This window comes from Sphaerodactylus townsendi, linkage group LG02 (assembly GCF_021028975.2).
Source record: "Sphaerodactylus townsendi isolate TG3544 linkage group LG02, MPM_Stown_v2.3, whole genome shotgun sequence".
Taxonomy (NCBI): domain Eukaryota; kingdom Metazoa; phylum Chordata; class Lepidosauria; order Squamata; family Sphaerodactylidae; genus Sphaerodactylus; species Sphaerodactylus townsendi.
In genome coordinates, this window is record NC_059426.1 from 98909792 (window position 1) to 98928386 (window position 18595).

General features: G+C 42.2%; 1 protein-coding gene across 2 annotated transcripts in view; it reads left to right on the forward strand.

Annotated features, from left to right (window-relative positions):
- Window positions 1-4484: 4484 nt before the first annotated feature.
- SLC5A12 (solute carrier family 5 member 12) overlaps window positions 4485-18595 on the forward strand; it is a 49545-nt gene continuing 35434 nt past the window's right edge. The window contains exons 1-3 of one of the 2 annotated variants that reach the window (XM_048486773.1): window positions 4485-5110; window positions 12889-12954; window positions 16191-16242. In XM_048486773.1, the coding sequence (XP_048342730.1) occupies window positions 4712-5110; window positions 12889-12954; window positions 16191-16242 (517 nt within the window). In that variant the 5' untranslated portion in view covers window positions 4485-4711. The remainder of the gene's footprint in view (window positions 5111-12888; window positions 12955-16190; window positions 16243-18595) is intronic. The other variant, XM_048486775.1, reaches the window with a different exon arrangement.

The following is an 18595-nucleotide window of genomic DNA, read 5'->3' on the forward strand; positions in this document are numbered from 1 at the left end:
CTTGGGCTTGTCACAGTTTTTCTGAGCTCTCTCAGCCCCACCTACCTCACAGGGTGTTTGCTGTGAGGGCTGAATAGCAAGGAGGTTGTAAGCCCCTTTGAGTCTCCTACAGGAGAGAAAGAGGGGATATAAATCCAAACTCCTCCTCCTCCTCTTCCTCTTCCTCTTCTTTTTTGGGGTGGTCAAATGGAATCCCTCTTTCCCTTTTCAATTCACATCATTATATGGTGCTGTCTTGGTTTTTAGTATAAGATAACACTTTCCATTCCACAACAGAACTGTCCAGAGTGTGAATCCTGCTGTCCATGAGGCTGGTTGACATGCACAGTCCTGGCTTGGGTAAGGCAGAACTGGGGCAAGGAGGCTATCCCAGTCAGGCAGCAGAGGCAGGGTGGTGAGGCGCTCAGATCGAGGCCAGCTCCCTGGGTTCTTAAAGGGCCATGTGCAAAAGAAGCAGAGGCAGTAGTGTTGGTTCGCCCCCACCCCGTGGATTTTCTTAGAAGAAAAAGGCAAACTCCAGCTTGCTTTTAGTAAAAGAGAGCTGTGGCAAATATGAGTGAGGAAGTGGGTAAGTGGTGGTTGGATGTGAGGGAGGGCAGAGTGAGGTGTGTGAGGATGAGCTGGATGTGGATGAGAGTATGTATGTTGTGTAGTAGTAGTGGGTGAGGCACAGAGAATGAAAGTTACCTGCATGTGTGTGGGGGGGGGGAACCCCACCTGACGTCTCACATGGCAAAGTGTGTATGTGTTTCACTTCCACTCGTATTACCTAACAGTATTACCTATTTATTGTTTTCACTGCTCATCTCTGCCCATCTGCACTAACATTCTAAGCCCTCAGGCCATAGGCAGACAGGCTGCATGAACATTCTAAGGATGATAGTTAAACACAGTCAGCTTCATGGCCTGGTGCATCACGAAAAAGACGTTTTACCTGGCTCAGGTATGGACTTTCGGTGATTTGAAGGTCCGATTACCTGCCCGCAACAGGGAGGCCCGACGTCATGTGAAAATTTGGGGGCGATTCGTCCAGCCGTTTCGGCGTTAGAGAGTCACCAACAAATGGATGGTTAGCTTTTTATATATATAGATGAATTTCAACAGGGAGAAATGTAAGGTACTATACCTAGGTAGAAAAAAATGAAATGCACAGAGATAAGAAGGATGACAAGGAACTTCAGAGGAGTTCCTACTGGAGGTGCCTGGCCTTAAACATGTCCAGCTGGCCTCCACTAGGGCCAGGGCTTGGCCCCCCTCTGGTGGAACAGGCTCCCTAAAGAGACCAGGGCTGTGCGGGACTTGTCAAGTTTTCGCAGCACCTGCAAAACGGACCTGTTCCACCAGGCATTTGGCCAGCCGTACTGAAATATGTTCCATCATCCCAGCCTCCAGTGGGCTGGGGGGGGGGGGAGGGTTTTTTATCACCATCTGTGCCTTTGTTTTAAATATTGTATAGTTCAGTTTTTAATTATTGTTGTTATATTTATGTTGAGTGTTGCCTTGAGCCCTTTGAGTGAGGGCGACTAAAAAATCTAATGAATGAATGAATGAATGAATGAATGAATGAATGAATGAATGAATGAATGAATAAATAAATAAATAAAATATGGCTTGACAACAGTACATGTGAAAGCGATCTGGGAGTCTTAGTAGACCACAAGCTGAACATGAGTCAACAGTGTGATGTAGCAACTAAGAAACCAATGCTATTCTGGGCTTCATCAGTAGGAGTATAGTGTCTAGATCAAGAGAAGTAAGAGTGACACTCTATTCTGTGTTGATCATACCTCACCTAAAATACTGTGTCCAGTTCTGGACACCACAATTCAAGGAGAATATTGACAAGCTAGAGCAGGTCCAGGGGAAGGTGATCAAAATGGTAAAAGGTCTGCAACCCATGCCCTGCAAGGAGAGACTTGGGGAGCTAGATATGTTTAGTCTGGAGAAAAGGTTAAGCAGTGACATGATAACCATGTTTAAATATTGTAACGTTGAAGATGGAACAAGCTTGTTTTCTGCTGCTCCAGAGACAAGGACATGGAGTAATGGATTCAAACTACAAGAAAAGAGATTCCACCTAAATGTTAGGAAGAACTTCCTGATGGTAAAGTCTGTTCAACAGTGGAATAATATGCTGCCTTGGAGGGTAGTGGAGTCTCCTTCTTTTGAGGTTTTAGAACAAAAGCAGGGTGGATGGACAAATGTTGAGAGTTCTTTGATTGTGTTTTCCTTCATGGCAGAGTGTTGGACTGAGTGGTTCTTGTGGTCTCTTCCAATTCTATGATTTTAATAAAATGTAGGCATAAATTCAAAATTCATGATGTTTTCTTAAACTGAAAGAAACATGTGTATTTGATCCAGTGGCTCAAAATGATTAAAAACTCAAAACCCAATACAATCTTGAAATAGTAAGAACTGGCCCTTACTCTTGGAATAAGGGGCTACGTTTATACCGCAAAATGAGCAATCCCAAACTGAGTTAAAGCCAGCTAAACCCACTGTCCTCCGTCAACCTGGAAGGATGTAACTCCATGCACGATTGCACTGTTAATGCTGTTTTTTTGTTGCATGGATTTTAATAGTTTATTGTTAATGATGCTTATGGTGGTCTGTGTTTTTATTATGCTTTGCTCTGAAAGTAAAGGATTATGGGGAAAAATTGAAATTTACAGCTTGTTATAACTTGAATAAAAATTTTTATAAGATGATTTATAAATGGCATTTAACACCAAAAATTGTCTAAAATTTATAAGAGAATATCAAACAAATGCTGGAAATGTCAACATCAGGATGGTTCTTTTTTCATACGTGGTGGACATGTAAACAGGCAAAATTGTTTTGGGATATGATTTTAGAAGAAATGCAAAAGATTTTGAAAATAACAATTGAAAAAAAACCTGAGGCATTTCTGCTGGGGTTGATAGGGGAAAGTATTCCTTATCTATATAGAACACTTTTTATGTATGGCCCTTTCCGCACGGGCCAAAAATGGCGGCCTGGGGACGGCAAAAACGCTGTCCCCAGGCCGCCTTTTGCACAGGCGGCGCTGCTGAAATGCAGCAGCGCCGACCTGGCTCCCCTTCCCCTCCCTCAGGGCGGCGTCAGGCCGCCCTCAAAAACACCCGTTTAAAGGGGAGTTTTTGAGTAAACAGCGTGTTCCTGGTGGTGCGGTGCGAACAGCACCGCCGGGAACACGCTGTTTCCCCGTCCCTCTCCCACTTATCTCATTGCCGTCGTCGCCCTGCTGTCCTCCTAAGACCCTCCCTTGCTGTCCTCCGACCCCTGGAGGTCGGAGGGCAGCATGGGCGGGGCTTAGGAGGCCAGCAAGGCAACAACAGTGACGAGGTAAGTGGGAGAGGGACAGGGAAGAGGCGGCTCCGTGTGGAGCCCCCTTTCCTGCACCAGCCTCTGCTGGGGCCGCTTGCACGCTTGCGTGCGAACGGCCTCCACCCCCACGCCGGCAGAATTCTTGCCGGTGTGAGGGCGCATAGAGGCCCGTGCAGAAAGGGCCTATATGACAACTGTAGCAAGGATTTTATATGCATACAAATGGAGGGACAACACAATTCCAACAAAAAGACTGGATCTTGAAAGTCACAGAGTATGCGGAGATGGCAAGGTTGATGGCGGTTATAAGAGACAAGAATACAGACAATTTTCTGAAACACTAGAAATCCTATGCGGACTGCTTATTGAAAACATATACAAACAGAGAAAAAATGGCAGAATTCAAGACTTAAATGAAAATAACATATTGGATTAAGACAACTTTATAAGATGGACTAAAAGTGAAAAAAGTAGATATTAATTATAACGACAGAGTTAGATTTATGCTTGGATCATTAGTGACGTATCTGGAAGTCACCATATATATGTGTAGGTGTTTGCATGTGTTTTTTTCTTTTCATTTAGTATTATTATTCTAGGAGGAGGGGGGACTAAATCAGGATCTTCTCTTTATCCTTCTATGTATGTGCTATTTAGATGTGTAAAATAGATTAAAATTCTCATTATGAAAGAAACCTTGAATCTGATTTTTTAAAATTACATGCTTGAATCTAGATTTAACTTCCAACCAAAGATGAGATCACTGTAAAAAGTGTAATGAGTTGTTTTTTTTAATGTATTAACCTTCCCCTCCCTTTTGTTATTACTGATGTTACTGGCGTCTGTGTAGGTGTGTGTGTTGGTTTTTTATGTGAAAAAAAAGTTTAAAAATCATTCAAAGAAAGTAACCTTCAATAGGTTCTGGCAAAGAGAAAACATAACTCTTTTAAATAAATATATTAACTAGCACTCAGTACCTGATCTACGGATTGCTTTATGACCTCAGTTTAATTATTCAAATTGCTGACTCAGAAAATGTAACATGTTAGTGTGTTAAAGTAATGTTTAACCTTCTTCTTCTTTTTTTTTTTAAAAAAAACCCTGTCAAATACAATGGTGTGAATTGTTGAATCTCTCTTACTTCCAGTGGTGATTTCGTGAAAGGATCAGTCGTGTCCTTCACTTACATATTGCCTGAACGAGACTAGTGTGGAAAATACCAGTCCATTTCTTTAAGACATTTTGACAGCATTGGCATTTTTTAAAATTTGTTTCAGAACAATTAATCATCACAAATCTGAATTATCTGCTAAATCTCAGTTTGTGTTCTGGCTTTTAGAAATAGTCTTGCTAAAATCATGGAGACACATTAATTTGTTTCTAAATGAGCACAGGAGTAATTACTAGGAAACTACAAATTAGCACAATGACCAGCTTCATACGACCAGATGTTAAAAATTTTGTTGCCTGGGACTATGTTGTTTTTGGAGCACTCTTCGTCATTTCTTCGGGCATAGGAGTCTTCTTTGCAGTTAAAGAGAGGAAAAAAGCGAGTTCCAGGGACTTTTTAGTTGGTGGCAAGCAGATGACTTGTGGACCAGTAGCCCTGTCTCTCACAGCTAGTTTCATGTCAGCTGTGACTGTGTTGGGAACTCCAGCTGAGGTATATCGTTATGGGGCAGCCTTCATCCTATTCTTCATTGCATATACATTTGTCATCATTTTTACTTCAGAACTTTTCCTACCTGTATTCTACAGATCTGGGATCACAAGCACTTATGAGGTAACTTTTATTTTTATGTAATTCAGTCACTTGTTTTGGGATATGATTGTATTTAGTCATCTTAAGACATTTGGATAGTATCTATGTTCGTTTTTATTTTAAGTCCTTTGGAGCATTAAGTTCAATCAGGTTTCATCTCATTTCTTACTATTTAATTGGGTAAATTTAAAATATACATTTTTGTTTGTGAAATGTAAAATGAGCAGTGGTGGCAAATTTATTGTGTTCAAGAATCTGCATAACATCAAGATGGATGAATAATGACCAGCATGTATTAGTGAAAGTCTTTTAAAAAAAGCCAAAAGCAAGAATGATGAAACTAATGAACTGGAAAGACTTCAGAACAGATATCAGCAGGAACATATAATTGTCTAAAACTACATCTTCTTTATTACATATCTGATTGAGAAGAGCAATGATTTTGTACAACACTTTTTAGTACTTTCTTTATATGAACCTTACATATTTTTAATTGTTTAGATTTATATAAACAAACAAAATATTATTAAAGTAGGAATTTTTTTCGCAGTTTCAGGGTTTTGAGTGCTGGAATTTGAATGACAATATCTATCTGTTTGATCATGAGATAAAAGGTGCATTTTAATTGATTTATACTGATTTATTGTTACATGCATCAATTTACCTATATTTTATGTGTTGTGAAATTTATCTGTTTTTACCATGAACTTTCAGGATATCAAAGCTACAAAATCAAAATCAACTAATCCCTCAATCAATAAAAAATATAAATCACAATTCAAAAATAATGTGTATATATCATCATCATCATGACTATCATCACTTTCCAGTAACAGGTCTACCAGGAATCATTGGACAGGGAAAACAATTTTTCAATCCCACACATCCCTTATGAATTTCTCCCTCCAAGATTTCATTCTCTCTGGAGCTTGAGCAGGCTAATTTCCTCTTTAAGTGATTTCCTCCTTATTTTGCTTTAACTGACTCTCAGCTGTGAACATTCTGTTTCCTCTGAAGCATTTTCATTTTTCATCAGGCCAGTTTTGTTTTTCTTTAGATAATTTATAAAGTCATATATTTCTGTATACTTAGAAACTTCTTGCCCTGACCTAGATAGCTCAAGGTAGCCTGATCTTGTCAAATCTCAGAAGCTATGAAGATTGAGTCCTGGCTAGTATTCGGCTTGGAAACCACCAAAGAATACTATGGTTGCTAATGAAGATAAAAGCAGTGGCAAACCACCTTTGTTGGTCTCTTGCCTTGAAAACCCTACTGGGTTGCCATAAATTAGTTGCAATTGACAGCATTTTACACACAAGGGCTCCTCCATTTATAGAGAGACTCTTACATGGTCTGCAGCTAGCCTGCTTTTACTGTTTTCACCTAGTTTACCATTTTAAGTAGAGATATAGCTATAATGTGAGAAAGTATTCATAAATGACCTGGAAGTAGGGGTGGGTAGCGTGGTGGCCAAGTTTGCAGATGATACCAAATCATTTAGGGTGGTGAGAACCGCAAAGAATTGCAAAGAGCTCCAAGCAGACCTTTAGGTGAGTTGGCTAAGAAATGGCAAATGCAGTTCAATGTAGCAAAATGTAAAGTGATGCACATAGGGGTAAAGAATCCAAACTTCGCATACATGCTACAGGGGTCAGTTCTATTAGTCACTGACCAGGAAAGGGATTTGTGATAGTTCCATGGGAATGTCAACTCAATGCATGGCAGCTGTGAAAAAGGCAAACTCTATGCTGGGGATAATTAGGAAAGGAATTGATAATAAAACTACAAAGATTGTCATGCGTTTATATAAAGCAATGGTGCAACCGCACTTGGAGTACTGTGTTCAGTTCTGGTCACCACATCTCAAAAAGGATATCAAAGAAATAGAAAAAGTGCAGAGAAGGGCAATGAGGATGATTGAAGGATTGGAGCACCTTCCTTATGAGGAGAGGCTTCAGCATTTGGGACTCTTTAGTTTGAAGAGGGGGGATACGACTGAAGTATATAAAATTATGCATGGGGTAGAAAATGTTGACAGAGATAAATTTTTCTCTCTTTCTCACAATACTAGAACCAGGGGGCATACATTGAAAATGCTGGGGGGAAGAATTAGGACCAATAAAAGGAAACATTTCTTCATGCAACACATGATTGGTGTTTGGAATATGCTGCCACAGGAGGTGGTGATGGCTGCTTACCTGGATAGCTTTAAAAGTGGCTTGGATAGATTTATGGAGGAGAAGTCAATCTTTGGCTACCAATCTTGATCCTCTTTGATCTGAGATTGCAAATGCCTTATCAGACCAGGTGCTCGAGAGCAACAGCAGCAGAAGGCCATTGCTTTCACATCCTGCATGTGAGCTCCCAAAGGTATCTGATGGGCCACTGCGAGTAGCAGAGTGCTGGACTAGATGGACTCTGGTCTGATCCAGCAGGCTTGGTCTTATGTTCTTAAGTACTATTAGCCTTATTACAGATGAGAACTGAAGCTAAGAGACAGTGGCTTGCCATCACTTGTCTCATAATTGAACTGGAAATTGGATCAGGAATGTCCAGCTCATGGTCTTAGACCTTATGCTGTTAATACCCTTGAGTACCTTTGCTCAGAGCCTAATTACTTGCTAAACTGTGTTAGATTGTCCCCACATCTGCCCAGGTTCTGAGAAATAGATTTGTAATAGAAGCTCATGAGTAACTCTTATATTCGCAGGCATGTGTGTTCTGATTTTGATCATGACCTCTATACACAGAAGTGAATTTAGCCTTCCCAAAGTGCTATTTCCCGGCATTAAATGGTGTATGAGTCCATGCAGTCATTCTGGCCTTTCAGTAGCTTTGTAGACTAGATAAGAAGCAGACTACAGACTCCTCCAAACAGGTTTTTTTTAAATTCAGGAACAGGAGAAAGAAAGTCCTCTTAGATAATTAGGACAGAGCAAATAATTCATAACAAAGCAAGCCTCTCAGTATACCCAAAAAAAGAGCCAGGGCCTCCATTTCCTCACCTTCCCCTGCCTTATCTGACTTTCCTCTTTAACCTGAAGGTGATTCCTCTCATACCAGCAATTGCCATTAATCAAGTCTCAGATGTTTTCATTCTGATAAAGTAATGTTGGTTTCTTACAGCCAATTTTTCAACTGGTAGTGTTTTACAATGCAACTCTTGCATTCAAATGTCTACAGGTAGCCATTATTTGCCCATCTGAGGAAATTTACATGTAGTCACTGGCACTCCCTATAGACATGTAGTCGATAGGCAGACATCCGGGGACAAACGCCCCGGGGCCCCCATGGGAGTCATTTGGGGGGCACAAAATCACCCTCCACACTTCCAGGAAGGAGGAGGGGCGAGTATGGGCCTCGGCATGAGCATGCACATTGCTCTGAGGCCAAGCCACGTCCCTCCTCCTTCCCAGAAGCGGCTGGACCTCGGCCTGCACTTGTTTGCTGGCCTCCAGTCATGGGAGTGCTCTGGAGAGCATAGCCATGACTGGAGGCCAGACAAAAGGCACAGGGGCAGCACGCATGTCACGCTGAGGCCCAACCATACCCCTCCTCCTTCCCAGAAGTGAATGGGCCTTGGCGTGATGTGCGCGTGTCATGCCGAGGGCCAGCCTGGGATGAGGCCTGCACCTGTTGGCCGCCCTCCAGCCATGGGTGTGCTCTGGTGGCTGGCCAATGAGCGCAGGGGCGCATGTTGCGCTGACTGAGGCCCAGCTATCTCTAGTGTACCTGATTGGGGCTGTTTCCACACATCACTGGGTATTGTTTTGGCATTTTGGGTTGTGAAGGCAGCACTGTGGTAAGGCAGCACCATGGTTCTGATATGAATTGGGCCTCTTTAGAACTTCTGAATTGTGTTTCTGTGGGGAACTCATAGCAGTCTTATAGCTGCAACTCCCTGTGATGATCATGTGGTAGATTTAATGCATAGTTTAGACATGAGATGAATGAAAATATGCAAAACTGCAGGTTCTGCTTATAATGAATGGAACAGCACAGACTGCCAACATGGGCACATGAAAGTTTGGATATCAGACTGGCAATTGTGTGTTTTGCTCCTTACTCCTATACAGTAAGTTTTCTCCAGTCAACTACTTGTTCAATGTATGCTGATCTTTGCCAGATTCCCCTTGCCCCACTAGTCCTACTTAGCTCCTGGAAAGGTTATGGCACAGCTGTAATCTGAGTCGATCTTTGGGTTGGGGGTAAGAGAGATGGGGAGGATTGGGTAATATCTTCCTTCCTTCCTTCCTTCCTTCCTTCCTTCCTTCCTTCCTTCCTTCCTTCCTTCCTTCCTTCCTTCCTTCCTTCCTTCCTTCCTTCCTTCCTTCCTTCCTTCCTTCCTTCCTTCCTTCCTTCCTCCCTTCAGGATTCCAAGCATTATCTTCTCTATTGGGGGATGCTGGGAGAGGGGAAAAATTAGAACTGATAAATATTGTCTAATGTGATTGATTTAAAATTCAGGAACAGATCTAATGAATAGCAGCTTATCTATTCTTCTTGTGCTCTGCAGTATTTATGTTTCGTTTGCTGTTTCTGAAGATTTTTGGGGCAACAAAATTTTTAAGGATTTTTGATTCAGCTAAAATGACAGCCAACAGTCACTATGCAATTATTATTGTGAACATCGTGTACAACTTCAGTAATTGGGTTACAGCTGAGGAACATATGGCTTTTGGATAATAAATTCCCTTTCCAACCACATAAAGTTAATGCAAGTTTCTGTTAATTATTTAATGTTATGGCATAGCTGTGAAAGTGTACTTTCAGCAGGAACTATTGCTGAAACTAAATTCAGTATGTGGTAAAAGGCCAACTACCTAATAAATAAAATGAGGAAACCTCAATGCAGCCCTGAAATTTGAAAATGCATTGTTTCATTTGCTAAACTAGGCACAACTGACCTGAAAGGTTTCTTTATAAGGCAAAGACAAATTCAGATTGCAAATTTGTTTGTAGTTAGAAACAGAAGACAAGGATTACGAAATAACCAAGGGTCATAAAAATAACAGGGCAATATTCTCTTTTATCTTTTCAATGCTTGTAACTGAAGTTCCTTTGAAGGGACTTCAAGAAGCCTTTCCCAGATAAGTAACCAGCTATAAAATGGCCACATTCCTTCAATATTATTAGCATTTCTAGTGGCATTACTGCTTATTTTCAATAAAACTTGTTTTTAGCATTACTTTCAGGAATAAGGGAAAAACATAGATGAGATAACTGAGGGGGGTGTCTAAGAGAAATTATATAACATATGGTGAGATTTAAAAAGTTATCGTATTTCCTGACTAAACTGAGGCTATGGTACTTTGGTCACATTATGAGAAGAGAAGAATCACTGGAAATGACAATAATGCTAGGAAGAGTTGAAGGTAGGAGGAAAAGAGAAAGACCCAACATGAAATGATTGAATCAGTCAAAGAAGCCACAGCTCTCAGTTTGAAATACCCGAGCAAGGCTGTTAATGATAGGACATTAATTTATAGAATCACCATAAACTGGAAGTGACTTGATGGCATAGAACCCACATACATCTTATTGGGTCCCTCTTTGAAAAAGAATCAAAGCAGTGCATGGCAAAGATCAGTGGGAAACACAAGCTTGAAGGAGCTCTAAATAAAGCTATTGACCAGGTTGCCAACAGCAGGTACATGGCCCAAACTGATTAAATATGCTTGGAGATGTCAACATGCATAGTGCCCAGGTTATAAACAATAATAAGCTTTGGGCTGTCATCCTATAAATATGTGGCTAACATTAGATTTTTGGTGGGTTGAATCCAAACAAAGGTTTCCATGGAAACAAGGACTTCTATTGCAGAGTGGGTTTTCCTCTTTCACCTCTTATGAAAGCTAAAAACATGCCCCCCCTTGTTCTCAGCCTATGGAAGAAAGGACCCAGAGGTAGATAAGTGTGGGGGGGGCATTTCAGGCTGCCACATGGGTAGACTGGGAAATACATGATTCACTGCAAACAGTTCTTCTCCCTACAGAGAAGTCAGCATCCAAGCCCAGTAGCATATTGGGGGGGGGGGGGAGGAGGAGGAAGAAGGGGTCTCAAGCCTAGGCACCCCTTTTAGGAGGTGCATTTAGAAGCTACGCCCCACGCCCCAACTGCACCCCAGTCTGGAACTTCCCATTCAGAAGTGCAGTTAAAGGCTGGTTAGCAGGGCTCACCCTGGAGATTGCGAATGGGGCCAGCTGGGTTGCTCTGCCCCCATCATGTGGAGGTTGGATGTACCACACCCAATCCCCATGTGGAGATGGGAGCAGCAAAGGCACATCTCAGCTTGGTTAAGGCCATCAGCTGAGCTCAAACTTAAGCTGCCTGCTTTCAATCCCTCTAACCCAGGGGTAGGGAACCTGCGGCTCTCCAGATGTTCAGGAACTACAATTCCCTTCAGCCTCTGTCAGCATGGCCAATTGGCCATGCTGGTAGGGGCTGATGGGAATTGTAGTTCCTGAACATCTGGAGAGCCGCAGGTTCCCTACCCCTGCTCTAACCTTATACTGTTGGCTCTGCCCCCAAGCTGCACCTGACTGGGCAGAGCCAATAGTATAAAGCTAGAGACTCCAGAGCAGCTGCCTTCAATCTGAGCATGACTAGGGACAGACTTGGATCCAGCTGTATGCCTGCAGCTTAGAGCTCAGTCCAAACCTAGCTCCAGTCAGGCTCAAATAGCCACTGTTGTACCCCCCTTCAAAGCCATCCCCAATCTCCACATGGAGGTGCCATCACCCAATCTCCACATGGAGGGTGGGGTGGGGCAGGGCAAGCCTAGTCACCCCATGCAGATTGTGAATGGGGCAAGGTCCCCAAGGTCTTCACACCCAAGTGGAAGTTGGGTGTGGGAATGGCTTCATGCCTAACCTCCATGTGGAGTGGGGTGGAGAAGGTGGGACTTGTCCTGTCTCTAATCTGCATGTGGAGATTGCTCACCAACCCTCTACTGAACCCCACTCAGGGGGGTGGAGCATGGCACAGCTGTGAGGGGGGCACAACACTTGGGTTTCCCCCATGCATCATTTTAGATAGATATACCCCTGACCAATCCTCTGAATGTACCATGACTTACTCCTACATAAACAGGCACAAGAACAAATAGGAATCTAATCCTAAAATAGCTAGTGTGATGTCTGCACAATGCTGTTACTCAGAGAGGAACAAAGGCACCTTGTCTAACTTCTTTTGAGGACCAAAAGCAGTCTGGTGAGACGGGCGGTATAAAAATCTAATGAATGAATGAATGAATGAATGAATGAATGAATGAATAAATAGGTAGGTAGGTAGGTAGGTAGGTAGGTAGGTAGGTAGGTAGGTAGGTAGGTAGGTAGATAGGTAGATAGGTAGATAGGTAGATAGGTAGATAGATAGATAGATAGATAGATAGATAGATAGATAGATAGATAGATAGATAGATAGATAGATAGATAGATAGATAAAATAGCAAGGGAAGTAACTCTCCCTTTGCCCCACATGGCTCAAGTGTAGATCAACCTCCCATGTAGTTCTTTTAGCACTTTAAAAATACTGGGAGGATCAAATCACAGATGTCCCAACATGATCTTATTTGATTTGTACACTTTCTGAATAGAACCCTCCCTGCACTCTCTTCTACTTTATAGACTATTGACTCAAACTATTTTATGCTGTTTTGCAAATCCAAAAAACAGGTATCCCTGAATCATGACATTTCCATTTGTACTAGTGTAAAGGCAATTGAATAAGGTGGAATGTGACTTCCAAGATGGTATAACAGATATTTTTAATTTACTCATGTTCATTCTTTACTACAGTATTTGGAATTAAGATTTAACAAGCCTGTTCGTGTTGCTGCTACCTTGATTTACATCATACAAACGGTATGACGATTTACATTCTATGTGTGACAAACATCTTGACGTCTAAGTATTCTTGATTGTTTTGAAGGAGCTGTGGTGTAGCTTATGTTCAATGGTTGCCTCCATTGTCCTCTATGAAACATTTACTGTTAGCAAGTGATAATTCTAAAAGGTGCACATTCATCTTATAAAAGAGAATGAGAAGGCACTGTGGATTCGGAGTTCTGGATTATTATCAGAAATTGAATGCATTTTGATTTCATGTCACTTAATTACACATACCCCGGTAGTTTCCTGCATTTTTTTTGCTGCAGTTAAAACATGCATGGAGGACCTATTTGGAGGTTTCATACTTTTCTAAGTGAATACATCATATGTTCAAACCCTTCCTTTCTTTATGGAATTGGGCTCCTAATGGTTCAGTTCAGTTACCTGTGCTACTGGAATCCACAAATTTCCTGTACACATTATCTTTCTTGGGTTTTAGAGAGTTCAAAGCATGTTGTAGCTTTCAGTTCCATCCCAGGGAGCAAAGGAGTTCTGAGATTTCAGCCCTGAGATGGCCCCTAAAGATAAAGCTTTCCAGCCTTATGAATCACATAGCTTCATTGTCTCAGGGGCCCTTTCCGCACGGGCCATATACGGCGCCCTAGGGATGGCAAAAACACTGTCCCCAGAGAGCTGTTCGCACAGGCGGTGCTGCTAAAATGCAGCAGCGCTGACCTGGCTCCCCTGCACCACCCCCAGGACGGTGTCAGGCCACCTCCAAAAACCTCCCTCCTGGAGGGAGGTTTTTGGAAAACAACGTGTTCCCACCGGCGCCGTGCGAACGGCACCGCCGGGAATACGCTGTTTTCCCCATCCCTCTCCCACTCACCTCGTCGTCCTGCGTCGCTCTACTGGACTGCTGAGACCCTCCCTCACTGTCCTCCGCAGCGTGGGCAGGTCTTAGGAGTCCAGCAGGGCGACGAAGGCGACGAGGTGAGTGGGGGGGGATGGGGAAGAGGCGGCTCCGTGCAGAGCCGCCTCTCCTGCGCTGGCCTCTGCGGGGGCCGCTCGCACGCTCCCGTGCGAACAGCCCCCACCCCTCCACCAACAGAATTCCTGCCAGTGCAGGGGCGCCCTTTCCGCAGTGCGGAAAGGGCCAGGGACTCAGGCAATTTTGACAACAGTGCTTGCTTCAGAAATCTTTCTTAAAAGGCTTAAAGAATATCCACAATAGTGAAAGGGGCAATTTCTGAGATCGTTGAGTTTTGTCAGACTAACGCTTATATAGTTTTCAGATTGTGGGGAAAAATAGTGGAATTTGTCTCAGCAAGAAATACCTGACACCATGTGCACATAAAATACCATGAAAATGACAGTTTCCCTTCTTCATAGAATTGCATGCCAACTTCTGACACTGTTCCTTCTCATTACAAAAATAGCCACTTCCTGGAGAGAATCCAAGGGCAATCTTGACAAATCACACAATTCACAAATTGATGACATGAAAAGAAGACAATGTTGTTGCTTGAGGTTGTGTGGGAAGTAGTGCAAAGTTAATTGGCTTCTCTTAGTGGGTAATTTGAAATATATCCCTTTAGAGGGGACTGTTTGCTTCTCAAAAGAATTCCACCCTCCCAATGAATTCCTTTCATCTAAATAACAACACAATTAGCAATTGACTGGTATTTACACTGGAAATTGCTGGATTGCTAAGTCTTTAGCAGAAAGAATGTGGTAAAACTGGAGAACAGAATTCAGTGTGAGCTGACTAGTTTATTCTATACAAAACTGTCTGAATTACTTCATATTATTTATTTTATCTGACTGGTATTAAAATTACAAAATGAAGTTTTGTATTCTTCCATTTTGTTAATATGAATATATAGGAAATAATTTGTTTAAAAAGAATTAGGTTAAACATTAATTAAAACCAGACATTTGGAAGATGGTCTAAATAGACTCAAGTGGTTAAGTAATAGGAGACCTAGATTAACTATCATATTAATTATTAGTGCAATCCTAAACACAGTTATACCTGTCAAAATCCATTAAAATCAATAGGTTTAGAAGAGCACAACTCTGGGATTATATTCTGTAATACAAAATAGAATACTATCCCCAAACGTTAGAATACTGAGTTATTATTATGGATTCTTCTGGAATGTAAATTGGAGTACTTCTGTTCTTGAGAAAGCTTTAAAAGACTGGGATATTTCAATATAGTAGTTGTTATTTTAAGACCACAGAGGCTGTTTCCTAGTTGGAAGAAAGTTTTAATTATTGAAGACTGACTCACATAGAAGGTTTTTGGCACATAGTGATCTAGGTGATAAGAGTTTGGGAAGCGATGTATGTGCGTGCATACATGATTACATGTCTGCATTAATGTGAGGGCCTTCTTCTTTGTGTAAATATAGCACAAGAGAACACATAATTTATACAGAGCATAAAGTTAACATTTTTTTTGCTTTAAGACACAGCTGACTTATGGCAACCCTGTAGGGTTTTCAAGGCAAGGAATGTTCAGAGGTGATTTGCCATTGTCTGCTTCTACATCACCCTGGTATTTCTTAATAGAATCATAGAATTATAGTGTTGGAAGGGGCCATACAGGCCATCTAGTCCAACCCTCTGCTTAATTCAGAATCAGTCTAGAGCATCCCTGACAAGTGTTTATCCTCTCTTGGCAGATTCCACTGTTGAACAATCCTTAATGTAATTTTCCCCCTAATATCCAACTGGTACCTTTCTGTTCATGATTTAAACCCATTATTGCAAGTCTTATCTCCTGCTGCCAACCAAAACCAGTCAGGTTCAGGGCTGACAGTGTGTAACTGGGCCAAAGTCACCCAGCAAGCTTCCATGGCATGAATAGGGATATGAACCTCAGTCTAGCTGCAACACCTCAACCATTACATCATGCTGGCTCTCTCTCTCTCTCTCTCTCTCTCTCTCTCTCAGAAGAGTTGGTTTTTATATCCCACTTTTCTCTATCTTAAGGAGTATTAAAGGGGTTTACAATCACAGTCCTTTCCTCTCCCCACAACAGGCATCTTGTGAAGTAGTTGGGACTGAGAGAGTTTTGAGAAAACTATGACTGACCCAAGGTCACTCAGCAGGCTTCATATGGAATAACAAGGAATAAAACCCAGTTCTCCAGATTAGAGTCTGCCACTTTTAACCACCCTGGATCTTTGAGTAGAAAGTTCTCCAATTAACATATTTTCAGTTGAGATTTCAAGTTTGTTAATCTTTCTTTTCCATTGCAGATTCTTTACACTGGAGTGGTAGTCTATGCACCAGCTTTAGCTCTCAATCAAGGTGAGTTTATAGTCCAACAAATACAACTTTACCAATTATTCTTGTCAGAAGAGAAGGAAAACATGAGAAATTTAAAAACATAATATTTTGGAAAGCCTTTTGCCTTCTGCTACCATCTGGCAGCCCTCCATCTTCCTTGCTCTTTTGACAGGATTCTGTTCTTTATTTGTTCAGTTGTTCTTTGCTAAAAAGTAACCATAGGAGATGTGTGTCAAGCAGTTACTCAAGGTCTTGGCATAGTGTTCAGTACAAGGTAATGATTCCAGACCAAGTTATGTACTTTGTCACTTTTGTTCTTCTTGCTTTAGGTTGTAATACTATATGTAACACAAACAGAGACAAGACTGAGATTCCTCAAATTAAAAGTATTTCTTTTAACCTATTGCCACTGCAAAGTTTAATATTTATTGCAATCTAATGCTATGTAATACCCCATTTGAGTCAGGTCTGATCTTATTCACCCACTGAGGGACCATTTACAAAAAGGGGTATTTTTTTAGCTCAGTGAAACCATTATAGTGATTGTGTTATTCGAAGTGTTCTTATTCTATGGTAGATCAAATTCATCCTTCCATGAAGGTTTGCAGGCTCACCTTCTGGCAGCAGCCCCAAGTGGCCATATATAAAGTCTCTTTGAGGATTGTGGGACCGCCAGCACTTGCTGAATTGTGAATTTTGCAGCTGGAAATAGAGGTCTTGTTTGCCCACTAATGGCAGGAGGTCTCTAGGCAATTATAGTCCTGGTCCATCAATGTTCAGCTGATTGGCAGGCAAAAAGTACATGATCATCCTGGGGAGTAAAAAAGAGGCAAAAAGTCCTTGCCTACTTACAGGAAGTCAGTGATATAGGTATAGATTTTTTATGGGAGGGTTCGGGGGGCAGGGCCATGTCCCCACAAGCCCCACCCTACGTCAGTGTTTATAAAAACAGCTCTCTGAGGCCAGGGATGGCAGAGTCCCCTGCCCAGCCCACCCAGCCCCACCCCCACCGGCTGGGCTCCCAACTGGCAGTCCCTTCTGCCCTCCCCTCCGGGCAGAGGTGTAGCTAGCGAAAATGGAGCCTGGTGCAAAATCTGAGTTAGCCGGGGGGGGGGGGATGGGCGGCTGCTGTGATGCTGGAATCCACCCCCAAACAGCATCACTTTCAATGTTTAAACTGGGGACCTCAGAGTCTCCCTTTAAATCCATGCCGAAGAGGGTGGATTTAAAAGGAGAATCTGGGGAAATTTGGGGGGTGCCTGCTGTCAGGGGTGTAATTGTTAAGCTAGCAGCACCAAACTTTCAGGGTACCTTTAGGAGACTCTCCTGATGATACCACTAATGTTTGGTGAAATTTGATTCAGGGGGTCCAAAGTTATGCACCATCGAAGTTGTAGCCACCATCTTCTATTAGCTCCCATTGGAAACAATGGGGGATGAGGGCACCCCCTTTGGGAGTCCATAACTTTGGACCCCATGAACCAGACCTCACCAAACCTAGGTGGTATCATCAGGAGAGTCTCTCGAAAAATCCCCGAAATGTTGGTGCTGCTAGCCTAAAAACTGTGCCCCCTGCAGGCCAAAAACAAAAAACAAAAAAAACAAAAAAACCCACAAACGGGATGTGTGGAGTTTCGGACATGTACGGGGGGTTGAACTCGAGACACCCCCCCCCCTTACCCACGTCCTTGCAGGAAGTTCATATCATAAAATTCCTAATGATTCCTAAAGTTATCTGGAGTTGAAGCAATGGACAGAAGTGCTATGGCAATCTTTACCATCAAATTTCTAAGGATTGTTAAAGCTACTCTTGTCATTTTGGGTAGCTTTGGGAATCTCTGAGAACTCTGTGATCACAACCTCCAGTAAGTAGCTGACAATTAAAAAAAATTCTCCTAGGATTTTCCCCCACCCCCACCCGAACCCTCCTGCTAGTTGGCCGGCAATCCTAACTAGAAGGAAGAGCTAGCTGGACTCCCTTTTCTGTGGCCGCTGACTAGAGTTCAACAAAGGAGGAAGTAACTCAAGTAAGAAAGCCATACATATTCCCATGTATCACTATTGGCTCCAGGCAGCAGAGGCACTCCAGGCATTTTCTTCTAGTAGACTAACCAGGGTAATTGAACAAGCAATAGTGGTACATATCAGTGGCTGAAGGTAGACTTGGAATTAATGTTTGGGAAGAGTTGCATGTGCATAGTAGTAATGAAAGAAGGATCCAGAAAAAAACATGCATCATATTTTGTACTTTTGTAGAAGACTTTGACAACTCCACACCCTGCAGCAATTCCAAGGCACATAGCAAGCCTTTCTGAAATTTTTTGAAAGCATTGGTTATGTTGTGTTATGGGGCAGGGGGGAGACTGTCCATTCA